The sequence below is a fragment of the Struthio camelus genome, chromosome Z (assembly GCF_040807025.1).
Source record: "Struthio camelus isolate bStrCam1 chromosome Z, bStrCam1.hap1, whole genome shotgun sequence".
NCBI lineage: Eukaryota > Metazoa > Chordata > Aves > Struthioniformes > Struthionidae > Struthio > Struthio camelus.
Window position 1 is genome coordinate 9,564,722 of NC_090982.1, and position 16,824 is coordinate 9,581,545.

The following is a 16,824-nucleotide window of genomic DNA, read 5'->3' on the forward strand; positions in this document are numbered from 1 at the left end:
CTTAAAGATTTAGACCAAAATTTATAGCTATAAAAGCTAAGAAATCTTAACCTTTCTTAATCCTAACCAAGATCTTAACCTTTCTTGCAGATCTTGCAAACTTTTTAAAATCACAATATTTATACTAAGATATAGGCAGCAATATATATAGATACATCTTTGATCTATTGTTTGCGCATGAAGTAAGCACACTGAAGTTTTTCCTGTCTGTAAAAATTCAATTTATTTCCAAGCAAAGAAATATTCACCCCTGTAACACTGTGGGGAATTTCTGCACTTCAGGAAATATTTTTTATGTCTGATAGCCAGATTATTTTGATAAGCCACTCTAAGAGGCTAAAAAAGATAAAGGAGGAAAGGTCTTACTTGTAAAATCATGGAGTTGTGACAGTGAATCCAAAATGATTCCAACTAAAGGGAGATAGAGAGCTGCAATTTTAATCTTCACCTCTTTTTTGGAGCAACGTGGGTCTAGGTCATGGGAACTCAGCAGGCTAAGGATAGCACTAACAGCTTTTCTTTGCACCTTGCTAATCCTGTTAACAGAAAAACAAGCATGAGCTTCGTTCAAGAGTCATGCACAAATTACTTAAAAATCAAAGATATAAGAAACAGAGTGGATATGGAAGAAAAACTAATATACCAATATTCAGCAGATAGCCCATTCCATTCTGAACAGAGAACAATGTTCCCTGAAAAACATAGATATCTTACATTTCCAAATTAGTTCACCACAAATCAAAGAGCATTCAAGTCTTCCAAGCATCTCAGAAAAAATCAGCACGGTGAAGAAATGTGCTTAGAGACAGGCATCACTCTAGCCAAAGCTTAGCTAAACTCTTGAATTCCAGCAAAGGCAGTAGTATTTTAGAGAGAAGAGGAAATAAAATTTTAAGCTGCAATCTCAGCCCACCTATTTAGCCAACATTATTGCAACATATAGTACTTGCATTGATTAGAGTGAACATACTGCAGAAAAGCAATCACTGTATTATTGCTGTGTTACAGAAAGACTCATATGCAGTTTTCTACAGGATGAACACTGGCACTTTAATTTGTCTAGCGAAAAGTTGAGCACTAGCAGCTTATCCTAAAATGTTCTAGAACTGGTTATAATTTTAATTTACCTTTAATGAAGATTTTTTTTTTTAATTAGAACTCCCTTATTCATTCTGTGCTACCTGAAACGATGGTGAAGATCATTCTCTTGTTTCCCTTTGTTCAGAATCAGTCTACTCCACATGGTAACATGACTGACTCAAGTGAGAATTTCTGCAATGGATGTTTAGTTCGATAGCAACTTCCATGGAAGTTCACACACTAATATTTGCTTATGGAGGGAGAATCAAAGCTTTTTTGAAGGAGCCCATCCATTCTATGCCAAACGCAGAGGTTCTTTCCTATAGCTCTGCCACAACACATTCAGTGCATTCAATTGCATTCAGCAGGGGTACCCACCCTTCACTGTCTGCATCCAGCGCTGCTGCCAATTCAGTGAAGAGTAACCCAGTCAGAAAGTGTTGCTGACGATATTCTGATGAAAGGTCAAACATACTAGCAATTTTCTGGTCCTGGAAACTAGAGCAGGAGCTAGAATTCTGAAAAAATATATTAGAAGTATTTAAAGAATGATCACCAAAATGAATGCTCCTTAAAGAGGTGGTAATGACAGCCCATGCAGTAAAACATCTGATTAGAGACTATAGCATAGACTTTGAAAGAAGGTCAGATATTTTAGAGGAAAATATCTGAATGGAAAATAATAAAAAACAAAATCCAATTTCAAACAAGTTGCTCACTAGGATGCAATCTCATCCTTTCAGTTCTCTGCAAGCAACTCATTTGACATTTTTTGAGATGTAAAATTCCCATCTTGTATTTTTTACAGAATCACAGAATCACAGAATGGCCAAGGTTGGAAGAGACCTCTGGGGATCATCTAGTCCAACCCCTCAGCTCAAGCAGGGTCATCTAGAGCACATTGCCCAAGATCATGTCCAGGTGGGGTTTTGAATATCTCCAGCGAAGGAGACTCCACAGCCTCTCTGGGCAACCTGTGCCAGCGCTCTGTCACCCTCTCTGTCAAGAAGTTTTTCCTCAGGTTCAGATGGAACAGCCTGTGTTTCAGTCTGTGCCGGGTGCCTCAGTGCACACCACAGAGAAGAGACTGGCCTCATCCTCTTGACACTCCCCCTTCAGAAACTTGGACACATTGATGAGATCACCTCTCAGTCTTCTCTTCTCCAGGCTGAACAGGCCCAGCTCTCACAGCCTTGCTTCAGAGGAGAGATGCTCCAGTCCCCTCGTCATCTTTGTAGCCCTCCGCTGGACTCTCTCCAGGAGTGCCATGTCTCTCTTGTCCTGGGGAGCCCAGAACTGGACACAGGACTCCAGGGGAGGCCTCCCCAGGGCTGAGGAGAGGGGCAGCATCACCTCCCTCCACCTGCTGGCAACACTCTGCCTAATGCACCCCAGGATCCCATTGGCCTTCTGGGCCACAAGGGCACATTGCTGGCTTTCGGTTAACTTGTTGTCCACCAGGACTCCCAGGTCCTTCTCTGCAGAGCTACTTTCCAGCAGGTCAACCCCCAGCCTGTACTGCTGCATGGGATTATTCCTGCCTAGGTGCAGGACCTTGCACTTGCCTTTGTTGAACTTCAGGAGGTTCCTCTCCGCCCACCTCTCCAGCCTGTCCAGGTCCTTCTGAATGGCAGCACAGTCTTCTGCTGTGTCAGCCACTCCCCCCAGTTTAGTATCATCAGCAAACTTGCTGAGGGTGCACTCTGTCCCTTCCTCAAGGTCATTGATGAATATATTGAACAAGACTGGACCCAGGACTGACCCCTGGGGGACATCACTAGCCACAGGCCTCCAACTTGACTCTGCGCCATTCACCACAACCCTCTGAGCTCGGCCATCCAGCCAGTTCTCAATCCACCTCACTGTCCACTCATCTAGCCCACACTTTCTGAGTTTACCTAGGAGGATGTGATGGGAGACAGTGTCCGAAGCCTTGCTGAAGTCCAGGTAGACAACATCCACTGCTCTCCCCTCATCTACCAAGCCAGTCCTTCCATCATAGAAGGCTATCAGATTGGTCAGGCATGATTTCCCTTTGCTGAATCCATGCTGACTACTCCTGATCCCCTTCTTGCCCTCCAGAAGCTTAGTGAGGACCTCCAGGAGGAGCTGTTCCATCACCTTTCCCGGGATGGAGGTGAGGCTGACAGGCCTGTAGTGTCCTGGCTCCTCCTTCTTGCCCTTTTGGAAGACTGGGGTGACATTGGCTTTCTTCCAGTCCTCAGGCACCTCTCCTGATCTCCAGGACCTTTCAGAGATGATGGAGAGTGGCCTAGCAATGACATGCGCCAGCTCCCTCAGCACTCGTGGGTGCATCCCATTGGGGCCCACGGATTTGCAGATGTCATGTTTGCCCAAATAATGTCTAACCCGATCCTCCTCGACCAAGTTAGAGACTTCCTTTCTCCAGCCTTCCTCTCTTGTCCCCAGGGTGTGTAATTCCTGAGGGCTGGCCTTAGCAGTGAAGATGGAAGCAAAGGCAGCATTCAATAACTCTGCCTTCTCTGTATCCTTTGTTACCAGGGCACCCGACCCATTCAGCAGCGGGCCCACATTTTCCCTAGTTTTCCTTTTGCTCTTGATGAATATGAAGATGACCTTCTTGTTGTCCTTGACATCCCTTGCCAGATTTAATTGCAAATGGGCCGTAGCCTTCCTTGTCACATCCGTGCACACTCTGACAACGTCCCTCCCAAGTGGCCTGTCTCCTTTTCCACATTCTGTGTACTTCCTTCTTCTGTTGGAGTTTTGGCAGCAGTTCCTTGCTCATCCATGCAGGTCTCCTGCCCAATTTGCTGGACTTCTTACTCAGGGGGATGCACCCATCTTGAGCCTGGAGGAAATGATGCTTGAATATTAACCAGCTCTCCTGGATCCCCCTTCCTTCTAGGGCCCTGTCCCATGAGATTCCTCCAGGTAGGTCCCTGAAGAGGCCAAAGTTAGCTCTCCTGAAGTCCAGGGTTGCAATCCTACTTATTGCCTTGCTCCCTCCTCGGAGGATCCTCAACTCCACCATCTCATGGTCACTGCAGCCAAGGCTGCCCCCAACCTTCACATCTCCAACTAGACCTTCTTTGCTTGTTAGTACAAGGTCTAGCAGCACACCTCTCCTTGTTGGCTTCTCCACCACCTGGGTCAAAAAGTTATCATCAATCCTCTGCAGGAACCTCTTTGACTGTTTGTGCCTTGCTGGGCTCTCTTCCCAGCAGATGCCCAGTTGAAGCCTCCCATGAGAACCAGGACCTGTGATCGTGAGGCTACTTCCAGCTGTCTGTAGAAGGCCTCATCTTCCTGATCAGGTGGCCTGTAGTAAACCTCCACCACCATGTGACCCATGTTAGCCTACCCTTTAATCCTTACCCATAGGCTCTCAAGTTGCTCTTCATCCACCCCGAGGCAGAGCTCCATACATTCTAGTTGCTCCCTCACATAAAGAGCAACTCCACCACCTCGCCTTCCTGGCCTGTCTTTCCTAAAAAGCGCATAGCCATCCATGACACCATTGCAGAAAGCATGTAGGCTCTCTGTAACTGCAACGAGATCATGGCCCTGTGACTGCACACAGATCTCTAATTCTTCCTGCTTATTACCCATGCTGCGTGCATTCATGTACAGACATTTCAGAGCATCAATCGAGCGTGCAGACTTTTTAGGAGAGGTGCAAGAGGATCCTCCATAGCCATGTTGCATGCTGTCTCCCCTGGCTACATGCACCCGCTGGAGGTATCCTGACTTGAGCAGCGTTTTACTGACTGCCCTGTGTCTATACCACTCCCCTTCCCCCATCTTTCCTAGTTTAAAGCCCTCCTTACCAGGCTGGCCAATCTGTTGGCAAAGGCACGCGTGCCCCGCTTAGTGAGGTGGATCCTACCTCTCTCCATCAGCTGTCGATCTTCAAACACAGTCCCATGGTCATAGAAACCAAAACCCTGTTGCCAACACCAGCAGCGCAGCCAGTTGTTAACTTGGAAAATCGGTCCACTCCTCCTCCCATCCTTCCCCCTCACGGGTAGGCTGAGGAGAAAATGACCTGGCCTCCCAGACCACCATCCCCAGAGCTCTGAAATCCTGTTTGATGGTATCCAATTTGCCCTTCACCCCTTTTAGTTTGAATAGGACACAAAACCAGAATCTCTTCCACATTCAGGACACTTTGCATTGCTCTCACTATTGCAGAGCAACTCTCAGGCTATTTTTCCTATAGTGGGAAGTTGCCCCCAAAGGATGGAGGACCTTGGATATCAGAGGCTTTGCACTATGCCTTTTTTCAGCATCCATGATGTCTAGTATGGAAGTAAGGTCAGCTGTGAAGGAGGTGCGAAGAGTGTTTCCCTTCACTCTGGAAATCCTTGGCTGAGCTTGCTGGCAGCTGGCATAATTTAGAGCAGCCTTCAAACTGCTGTAACTTATGGCTATGACTGATGTACAGCCAGTCCAGGAATGGAAAGTTGCTGCTATATTTGTGTTGTGAACTTTTTAGCTCCTCCAATCATAGGTCTGTGCACAGGTCACTTAGAATGTTTTTGTCCCCCGATCAGGTGAGCATAACTCTTAGACTTTACTTTCTAGTGCAGCTACCGGGGTTTATGAGTCCAAAATTTGCTTTTAATTTATACCGTTCAATATTGTCTCTCAATATTTCTGTCAGTCATCTGGGAATAGTCCCAGAAAACAAACACATGAAGTAGCAGTACACTACACTATGACAGCTCTCTTCCAGCATATTGGGTCAAATGAAACCCACATCCCTTAGCAGCCCCAAATTTGAATCTACACACTTAAAACACACTCCCATTTAGACCCCAAATAGACAGACTGTGTTTTGTTTGTGTGTGGGGAAACGCTAAGATGTAGAGCACCTAGTTAAGTGAATTAAGGGAAAGTATTTGGCCTTGCCCCAAGAATTCCAAAAGATTTATTCACAAGGCCACATTTCTTACTGAATATCTAACTCTAGTTGGGCAGCACTCCTGCAGACAGAGCAGAATTACTGCAATGGTGGTCAGCCAATGTATTAAATCATGTAAGGGCCACAAAAGCACTATTGATTTGCGTGGGTTGTACTTCATAGGTTACTCCTAAAGCAAAAAAAGCTATGCTGACTTCTGGTTCAGGATTTTTCATTTTTTGGTTTTGTTTTGTTTTTTCCATATGCAGAGGAATCCTATTTCTAGGTCTCTGACATCCAGGATTAGCATTAAAAAAACTGTCAGAAAACCCTGACTCTGAGATCTTCAAGCTCTGCTTTAAAGACCAGGAAAACCTTTAAGAAAATATTATTTACTGACGTTAACTTGTTGGTACCATTAAGATATGAGATGTGGTAGTCTTATCATCCAAATAGGTTTTGGTAATGACACTTAAAAAGGATTGTTAATCTCAAGTCCACTTCTACTCCCTTCCAGGGCTGTAGCTATTATGGGGCACTGGACTGAAATGCTTCAGCCTAGCACTGACTTCTAGAAGACTGCACTGATGCAGGAAACAGAAAGGCTACCACCCTTTACTAGGTAGTCTGCTCTACAGTCAAAGTAAGATACCACCTAAGCAGAATGCAGGGGAGAAGAGCACAAGACCAGGTGTGGTGGTGTGCCAGATAAGTTTCCATATTGAATATTTTCGTGAATTCTGTGACCAGGATGACAATGGGAAGCCCTAACACTGAGGAAGTCTAGAGCTGTGTAAATACTAGCTCAGGTCTGTAAAATGCCCATGTACTTGCAATGACATTCCAAAAGAAATGAGAGGTCAAGCTGAGGGGCATTCACAAAAGTTGTGAGGGAAGTTCTACGCAGGATACCTGAGAGTTCCCACACAGAAAATTCAAAGTTCAAATAAAAGGGAAAATTTTGTCCAGAAAACCCAGAGGAATCTTTGTCAAAGTCTGTTCCACTCCGTGAGAGAAAAATTCAAAGCAAAAAACACAGATATTTGAACTGGAAAGCATAATAATCTTGCTCTGAACAACACTAGGCCTCAGCAGAAATTCATGCTTCAGGGTCTCGAAAGCCAGTGTTTTAGTCACTAGCTCATTGCAGTGGTAGCAGGTACATCCACTGCAAAACAAAAAACTTTAGCCAGAAGGCAAATGCTTGGAAAGTTTGCTGTGCACTGCCAGATGCCATAGCTATCCAAAACAGAAACTGATATTGAAATATATGTGTCACTCACTGCAAAAGTGTGGGATATAAGTGTGCCTGTCCATTTGCTCTGCACCTTCAGAGCCATGTTCTTCTTAGACCTTGTACATCTGCATTTACATTCATTTTCTCCTGATATGTTTTTAGATAGGCCTACTGAGGATTTACCACAAACATATCTGTGCCATAGCAAGTTTTAACTTGTGTAGTTCCAGTTTTGCGGTAACACTCCCTTAGTCTTTACTCTTAGTTTGGTCTCCCTGGTCCAAGGGTGACTGATTAACTCTAACCTAAGTAACTGAATGCAGAGCAACACCCGTCTTTCCCTGCATATGCGCTTCACCTGGAAGCCATGCAACGCTGTCTGATGGATGCCTACCTGTGAGGAGAGGGAGGGAGAAGGGGATGCTGGAGCAGAAGCTGAGGTCATGAAGAAGAGATTCAGGTTAAGGTAATGTTCATGGCTGCAGATAATTCTCAGGAACTCCAGTCTCATGGAAATCAGGATGGAGAGTGAATTGAGCTTGTTTGAGAGCTAGAAAAGCAAATAAAAAAAGTGTCCTGTGACAGGAGTATGTTATTTAAATGACCACACAGTGAAATATTCTGCATCCTGAAATAGAATCAGTCAGTTTAATAGAAATAGCCAACTAGCCCAGCATGCAATAAAATGCTTATTGGTTCCCCACAGTTAACTCATTTTCATCCACTAGCTGCTTTTTATTGGCAGTGGTGGTGCTTTCCCCCTTCACCCCTGGATGACGTCCCAAGAGAGGATCAACTGTTCTTTTCCTCCCAAAAGAAAAACAAATAATATTTTCCACTTTTACATAACATCAACATGAGCATAAAAACAAACACAACTTTGCTGAGTTTACGGCAAACCTGTCCATAGACCTGCCATGCAGCACATTGTACCAATAGTCGTGTTATTTCCATGGGGTATTACAGGAAACCAGGCTGGTATGGACCTTGAGTTCTCCTACCCACCATGAACTGACAGCTTGGCCTTCATTTAGCAGAGAAGCTACAATAGGTATATTGGGTCACAAGACAGAAGGTAAACTTTAACCCCTTAAATACAACAATACATTAACATCCCAGAAATACCATTTATTTTTAATATTTGGAGTACTGGAAAGCAAGAAGATAGAGATGGATCCTTTTTATTGAACCCCTCAGTCTAAATATTGCCCCATCACAGCAGTGCCCTGGGCGAATTAAGAGACCAAAAGCCACTAGAATTAATAAGGAGGGTAACCCAAGAGGAGTGTGATCCTGCTCTGTGTGGTTTTTAACCTGTGATCTGCAGACCTTGGGGATTCATAGGCTGCTGCTAAGTGCTGCAAAAGAGGAGAGCACGAAAAGTAGGTTCATGGATGCTCTGCAGTTGTGGAAGGGTATGACATTTCTAAAAGAATCTTAACTTCAAATTTTTTCTGTAGACCACAAATCAAAGGAGATTTAAAGTTTCTGTATATGCAATGGGAAAACAGAAAATTTACCTTGTCATTTAACACAATTCAAAGGATCCTGGATAAATGAATCTAACAGAACAGAACACAAGACTGCCCCTAAGCCAAATGCAATCACAATCATGCATGATGCCTACCTGATTACAATAATGTTTGATGAGATTAAACACAAATCCTCGGTCCATTAGGGAAAGAAGATCATACAAGAAAAATGCCAGGCTGATATTAATTTTTTCTGCTTGCTCACTTTCCTTTATTATGAAAGGGAAAAAAAAGATATGCAGTTATGATGTATAAAATCCATGGAAAGGCAGAAGACTTTTCAGAATCATTTAAAAATAATGTAGGGGACAGCTTCTAGAAACATATCATGCAATAAGCCAGACAAGATTGTTTCCCTTTTCAAATTCATTTTATCTTGTTAAAATTATGCAGAATCACTCCTGTGAATTATTTCAACAGCTGCTGCTTACAGAAGGGAATACCACAGCACGAATGAATAAGTTTAGTAGTGCAAGCCTTGTGAATGACAACACTAACATGGCATTTGAGACCTGTTGTGAACTTCCTAAGGCTTAAATACTATATACAATATATATTTTTAAAGTTAAGCATTACCATCATCAAAATAGAAAACTATTTTATACACACACAAAAAAATAATGCTTTAAAATATTAATAAAAATCTGCACTGACGCTGCTGATGGAATGCTGATAGTAAAAAAAAAAACACCAGGAATGTAGATCCATAGGTTTATGATTTAGCAGCTAAACTCTTTTATATGTATAATTGGCCTGATTACCAGAGATAAGCAACCGTTAGGTAAAAATCACAGAGAGCTCCATGCATCACCCAAAATAAAGCTACAGTTGTTTCAAACATACCAATTTAAATAAGAAAATCTTGGGAACACATGTAGTTCACTAAGAAGAATTTGCAGAGGTGCCTCAGGGACCTGCACACATCTGATGTTCAGATGCCTTAGGCTGGTTCACTCAAGACTGAAAGAGCAGCTAACTCAGAAAAAAGTTACCACTTTCAGTGTCTCAGGCTAGTGAGAACAGGTGTGCAGCACCTTAGTGTGTTTACCAGTTTATTTTGTCATTTTCAACTATCTGTTTTGTTGTTCAGTGATATAAATACATTTCCTGAGATCTGGAATTTGCCCCGTAAGATTTTTTTTCCACTGTGATTAAAAAAATAAAAAATCAGCTTTAAATCAGTGTTCCACTAGCTTACTGGACAGGCTGAAATAAGATAGAGATATTACTGCAGAACTTCAGGATAATCTAACCTGCCCAACAGTTTATTGGAACATACAGCTTATTTCTGCATGGTCTGTAAAAATCAGAAATGTACTATCTATTGTTGCTCTGTAGAGCTAAGTAATGGCCTTAATTATGCAAACACTGCAGTGGGATTTTCACACATGGAGGTCTTTACACTCACTCTATCAAACGTGAATTGAATTAACAGTCCATAAATATGTGTCTTTATTGTGAAGACACCCTAAAACATTAACTGCTGTCAAATAGTTTCAAGGTAAAACCTATACGTTTTGTTAAAAATTTTTTACTGTGACAAACTTTTATCATACATTTTTAAAAAGAAGTCATTGACACCTTATGTAAACATCCTGTGCAAACCATTTCTCTGCATGTGGCTAGTACAAAGGCATACCACACGATTAAGCAAAGGAACAGCTTTACAGGTGACAGTGACAATCACTTCTCTTATTCCCCACCCTCCTTTTTCTGTTCTTGGCCCTTTCCGTCCTCTGCCCTGTGACAGCCCAACTGGGCATGTGTGGAGAATTTGATCAGGAAACTGTCTTGTTTGAAAAATAACCCAGGCAGGTCTGTTCTCCAGTCTGGTTTGCCCTGCAGCAGAACACACAGACGTGTTAGCACAGTGCTTTTGGCTGCTCTGGGGCATAAAAAACAGGCCATTTGCAACAACTGAGCAAACAACAGTCACTCAGTGTATATCTGTGGCCTTAGCTTTTATATTGGCCAGAGTGGAGTGACATCGATGATGTAAACTGATAGTATTAATGCTAATATGTAAGTTACATTTTGTAATCCTTTCAACTTTATAATCCAATATATCCATGGAACCTATTAAAATACAAAAGAGAGAAGAGTAAAATTACATGGGTTTATATCTTGTCTTTGAGTTTTACGTGGCCAGTACCTCTTTAAAGAAAGCTGGAATTAGATCATTTGTGGCTGGATTTTCAAACCTCAGGAAGAATATTGCTTTCCTATTGAATAACCCCACTGCAGTCAATGAAGCCAAATGTGGCATGAAATGCTATGCAGTAAGAATGAGGGTACCAGGAAAGGGAAGTAAAAGGAATAAGCCATACATGGGCTGCAGGTTGATGCCCTTGCTAACCTGGCATAAAGCAGCACAGTTGCTGAAAGAGGGAGTCCCACCTCTCCTGTCTACTGGAGAGACTATTCCCTCCTATACCCTGTCTTTCCTATGTGTTGCTGTACAGTGTAGCGACATAGTGAAGCAGGCTGGGGAAATAACCTTAACAAGAACAAACGGTTTGCTAGGGGAGCACGAGACTATCCCTTGCAGCTACAGCTCCTCTTAAGGCATATGTGAGACTACAGCCTCAGTTTTGGACTCATGACACTCCTGGAGGTGAACTGGGATTAAATATCGCTCAGTGTAACACAGGGTGAACAGCAAGGAGCTGTGGTGTTTATTTCTTACATTTACCTTCTGTGGTTTGACTAAAAGTGCAGCAATCTCCGAAGTAACCACACTAACTATAGTGGTAATATCATCTTTGAAACGATCAGAGAACCAACTTCTTCGTGGGTTATCTTGCTTCTCTATGTTATGAACATACTGAGCCATACTCTTTATCTGCAAAACAAAAGAAAAAAGACCCAACCCTGAAGTAAAGCTACTGCTTTAAGTCAAGCTGTGGTAGTTAGATACCCTGTTTGGTTTTCCCTGAATCATTCATATCTTCTCAGAACCATTGTGATACATCCTATGCTTACCGGCAGTGACAACAGAGAGCTGAAGACTCAAACATGACAGACTGATTCCTGTTCATGTTGCCTCAGCTGGCTATTCCCAGCACCTAAAGTCCAGATCACCTCCACCTGTCCCCTCTTTCTGCAGCTCTGAAAATCTGCTGCTCGCAGCTTTCGCCTTTCATAATGGCAGACAGGGAGTGACACTTCTGGAATGAATTCCTACTCTTGACCTCCTGTTTTCTGCCAGTGGAAACCTATATGTCAAAACAATTTCCAGTGACATCAGTCATCGTAGGGCTCTATGAAACTATGAGGTTGGGGAGCCTTGTGACAGTAGCCTGTGAGAATACAACAACAGATATTCACAGAAAAGGAAAGAAAGGCTTAGTCTGAGTTTTGTCTTTCAGCCTTCTGCCAGCCAAGGACCGCTGTGCATGTAATTTAGGCAGGACGCGGTCTTCACAGGCTGCCAGTAGGAAATGGTGATGAATTTGGAGAATTCTTTTAGTGCATCCCTAGTACCGGTGGCTCCTGGCAATTTCCTCATGGAACCAGTTGCATGATACAAGCGTGCCTGAACTTTTGGAAAACTCACAGGAGAAGGACAATCCATGCTTGTGCTAGAAGCCCATTTTTATATGGAATATAAGTGGCAGGAACTTCTCCTTGCCCTACTGGGGTTGGATACCTGAAGAGATCATGATCCATTTAAATCTGTGGTTGTTGTACATGCTACGCTGTATTATCAACTTGCCATAAAACAGAATTGATGAATCTTACCAGGAGCTCAAAGAAGAACCAGGCATACTTGAAGACAGATTCTCTCACCATACCTGTGCTGACCACCATCTGAAGTGCCAGCTCTTCATGGAAATGCTAGAAAATAAACACAAGGTGTTGGGAAAGGTTCAGGGAAAGGTTTCAGCTGGGAAACTGGTTCTCTTCCAGTTTCAACCTCCTCCCTACACTCACATCTTCAAACCAGGCCCAACTGTAGCCCAGTCAAGGATGGGGAACTGTGCCACACTGGAAAATGAGCAGCTGAATAGGGATGTCTGGACATCCCTGTAGAATGAGGAGGTGAATTTGACCTAAAACAACATATCAGGAGCGCTGGTGGAAAATGAGCTTTGCGATCCACTTTTGTGTGGATCCAGAACCCTGGATACACAAACTGGGAAATGTCCTTGGTCTAGCCTCAACCGATGGGCTGTGTGCATGACAGCGAGCAGTTAAGTTCCTCCATCGTGCTGGGATTCTGAGTATTTCTATTCAGTTATCTTTTGGGGAGAAGGCAGAAGTAAGACTGTGTCAGTTGTGCAAGAGAAAGACACAGGGCGACAGCAGGGCTTTTACAGAGATTTGTACTTAGAGACAATACTCTCTGCAGTTAGATCTGATCACACGACCCTTGATCTCAATGATATAAACTTTTAGGAAGCTCAAATCTGGACTAAACATTTACTGCCTTGTCTATTTTCTATTTCTGCCAAATAATAGAGCTACTGACATTCTTAAGCCTCTGGTTATATAAAATAGCATTTATTAATCTTTCCAAGGTTCAGAACGAATATAAACCTCTCTGCTTTCTGGCATAAATCAGACCAGTAAATAGGAATAAGACAGGAGAATCTCTTAACTGTAACTGTAATTCTGAACTGCCCATTGCAGAGTTTTACCCCATCTTCTTCATCCAAAGTCACCCCTGGTGATCAAAGCAAAACCCAAGATAAAGCTCTGAAAGGATTATCTATCTGATAGGGTATTTTCCATGTTCTTGAAAAGCTACCTGGGATACTCAGAATAAGAAGGAATTTCTGAGTTCCAAAAGCTACCAAAAGGGGAAAAGTAGAACATCTTTGACGGAAGAAAAAGATGGCAAACATTTCTGAAAGCCATTTACTGTTACATGTAAAGGCAGGTACCCAGAGGGAAATAGCAATACAAAAAGACAGAGGCATGAACACCTTGAGAAAGAGAGCAAAGGGAGAATTCGGGCAGGCTGTTACTTGTCAAAACCTGTCTTGCAAAAAGAATCTAAAGACTCTGGAGCAGAGGCAGAAAATTTCAGGTAATATTAACCCATTGATTCAATATTCCTTCACAAAGCCTTCACTCAGTAAAACTGGTTATTTTCTCTCTCTTGCCTGTTTCCTCATCTAGAAGTGCTGATCAGCAGCCCTATCGCAGAAGGCTCGGGGCTTTGTTAATGAGAGCCATCACACTTAGTAGTAGGCTACCTTTTTATTGGATGGTCTCGGGCTTGCACAAACATTTGGTGTGTCATTTGTTGCTTCAATGTAGAAAGACATCCGATTGGAGCTGTGATCCACAGGCTGGAGCAAATGGTCAAAAGAAACACAAAAATAAGTTAATTAACAGAGAAGAAATTAGCAAAGTTTTTTTTTTGTTTAGTGTGCTCACTTGTTCACATAATCATCTTGTAGTCTCTTTCTTTCTCTTCTACCCAGTGCCCTGCCCAAGAGAGGGAGTAGAGTCCTAGAATTTGGAAACCCCAAGAGAATGAAAAATAATGCCAACACTGCCATCACGTGACCACTTGCAGCACTGCAGCTATCTCTTAAAAGTTTAAAATTCATCCTTTCAAGGATAACTGTTCTTGAAGTTTATTCAGTGGCTCTGCAATTGAAATTAACTAGCATCTGGGAGTCTTCCTTCTATTAAAAGTAATGCCAATTTAAAAGGCAGTGAAATGGCAGTAGTCACCCATGCATTGCAAATTGCTACATTTATCAATGTGATGAAGCTGCAATATCAAACATTTTAATTTTGTATTAATTTGGAAAAAATAAAAACACCTTGAGCTCTGTCTTTTTTAGGACACTGTACATGAGAGTAAAATTCATAAAGCTATTAAATGCAAATCTACTTCATTAAAAATTGCTATGGATGAATAAGCTTATCCATATAAACAAACAAATAGATTGGCAAAGCCTATAAATCTTACTAGTTCTACCAGTTTAATTTGCTGAAGACGAGCTCTCATTCACTTAAACTGGAGACGACATACCCATTAAACGGAGAAAAGACCTCAAAATGCTTGTGAAAATAACCTCCTTGAGAAGTAGTATTTTACATATGTAACACTCAAAGAAAAGGAAAGGGGGATATGGTTCTGAGCGCAGCAGACAGATTGTTGTGGAGCTTTTAAGGGCTGGAGCTAGGAGCAGGTTCCTTGCACAGGAGTAAAATCCTGCTTCTCTGAAAGGCAGGGTTTCCTAGCTCCTGCTGAACACAGACCTCTGGGCTTTGTTTTCCCCAGTGAGCTGGGCTGCAATGTCTTCACAGAGCTTTGAGAAGAGGATGCTGCAGACCAGCATGAGGTGCCAATCAGAGCAGCAAAATCCTGCTTCTCAGACGTTGCTGTTTCTCTCCTACATTGCAAGCTGTTGAAGATGTTGTTCTGAATGAGAAAGGCAGAGGAATTTTGTGTTTCATTCAGTGGGTAAATTAAATACTTGGAGAGACTCAGTTACAAAGTCTGTGTGTGGCATCTGTTCTATAGCCAATATTTAATCATGGGCCTGCGGGCATATACCACACCTAATTTTTCTTTGACATGAAACTATTTAGCATGAAGTAGAGGCTCTGTGATGAGGAAAATAAAAGGTTACAAACAACCAGAATAAATTATTGGTGGATTTCAGGAATACTGATTCCCTTCCAAGAGATTTTTTTAACCCCTTTTAGAAAGTGAACTTGTTCCCAGTAAAATCAATAGCACCTCTTTCTCACACTAATTCTGTGAGAGCTGAATCACCTCTCCTGAACACTCTAGCATCTAACGTGAATAGAATCTAAATGACAGGAAGACAAGGAATGTGAGGGACCTAGAAAAAAACAAATCCTTTTGTGGAACATCTAAGCCACAAACACAGAGTTCTTATCTCTTACTGGCCTCACCGACAACCGCCATTAGAATTGAGCAAGGCAATTTAACATGTGTACATGCCAAATCAGATACACAACAAATGTTTCTGGTGATATGTACAGTGTGTTTACAAGAGGCAAATCCAATCCTCAAAGAACGGCCCAGGTTTTGGGCCGTACACTTCTCCAGATATTTGACTTCCTTCTCTTACCTTGGATGACAGGATATTTTTGACCTCCTCATCAGTAGCAGTCTGGGAAACAGTAATGTCAGGATTGCTGCAGCTTATCACTCGGCTCTGCAGGAGCTTATTCCCAACGGACATCGCAGAAGTGCGACCAAACGTGTAATAACGAGACTCTGTCAAAACGGCACCACTCCCTGCACCTGCTCATGGGGAGATGTTTGAACTAAGATTAAAGGACATATTAATGAGCTATACATCAGATCCAAGACAGCTTGCTCAGTGCTGCTACAGCACAGGCAGTGTGAACTGCTTCTTTAAAAAATTACATAGGCACTGAATGACAAGGTGCACATGCTTTGGGATTCCACAACTCACAAGGTCATTACACACACAGTAGCAAAAGATGAAGAAGGCTATCTGAGCAGCAGCCCTATTACAGTAGCTCTTTCTTCCTTCTGTCAGCTCTTTTTAAATTCTTATGGATTCAGAGGAGATTCACACACGCAAGCACAAAACTCTAACACCATCTTCAAAGTAGCGAGGGAAGTAGGAATTTCCCTAAATGATCTAGTTTTCAACTTCCTCATGGATCGTATTTTTCCAGGATAAATTATTTCCAAGTATGGAAGAGCTCACAGATTTTTGCACACCCTAACACCAGCCTAAATATTCTTCAAGAAAGGATACTGAAATGAATATTTGAAAGGGAGAAAGGCCTACACATCATTAGTTCCTAAAGCACAGCTGCTTGGGAGTAACTCATTTAAGACAGTATGATATGAATCTTCAGACTGAGCACCTGTAAAACCTCCTCAGGCTTTAGGACTGTGGGCTCCAACATACAGGATTTCATTCTCTAATGACATCCCTAAAGCAATGGAGAAATTGGCAGAGCTTGGCCCCTATGCCACTTGGCAGTAAGTTAGTTTGCAAGGAAAAGTTTGCCAATGTGCAGACTAGTGAAAATTTGGCATCTTAAAGCCATTTTAGTTCCTAGAAAAAACATCTCCTCATTTAGGAGACATATTACTTTAACTGCCACACAGC

At 42.5% G+C, this 16,824-nt stretch overlaps 1 protein-coding gene across 1 annotated transcript in view; it reads right to left on the reverse strand.

Annotated features, from left to right (window-relative positions):
* Positions 1-16,824, reverse strand: part of DOCK8 (dedicator of cytokinesis 8) — a 96,607-nt gene that overhangs the window by 27,371 nt on the left and 52,412 nt on the right. The window contains exons 22-29 of the mRNA XM_009677671.2: positions 15,802-15,977; positions 13,939-14,034; positions 12,479-12,574; positions 11,430-11,579; positions 8,833-8,946; positions 7,600-7,755; positions 1,459-1,598; positions 367-536 (exon numbers count right to left, since the gene is read on the reverse strand). Coding sequence (XP_009675966.2) covers positions 367-536; positions 1,459-1,598; positions 7,600-7,755; positions 8,833-8,946; positions 11,430-11,579; positions 12,479-12,574; positions 13,939-14,034; positions 15,802-15,977 — 1,098 coding nt within the window. The remainder of the gene's footprint in view (positions 1-366; positions 537-1,458; positions 1,599-7,599; positions 7,756-8,832; positions 8,947-11,429; positions 11,580-12,478; positions 12,575-13,938; positions 14,035-15,801; positions 15,978-16,824) is intronic.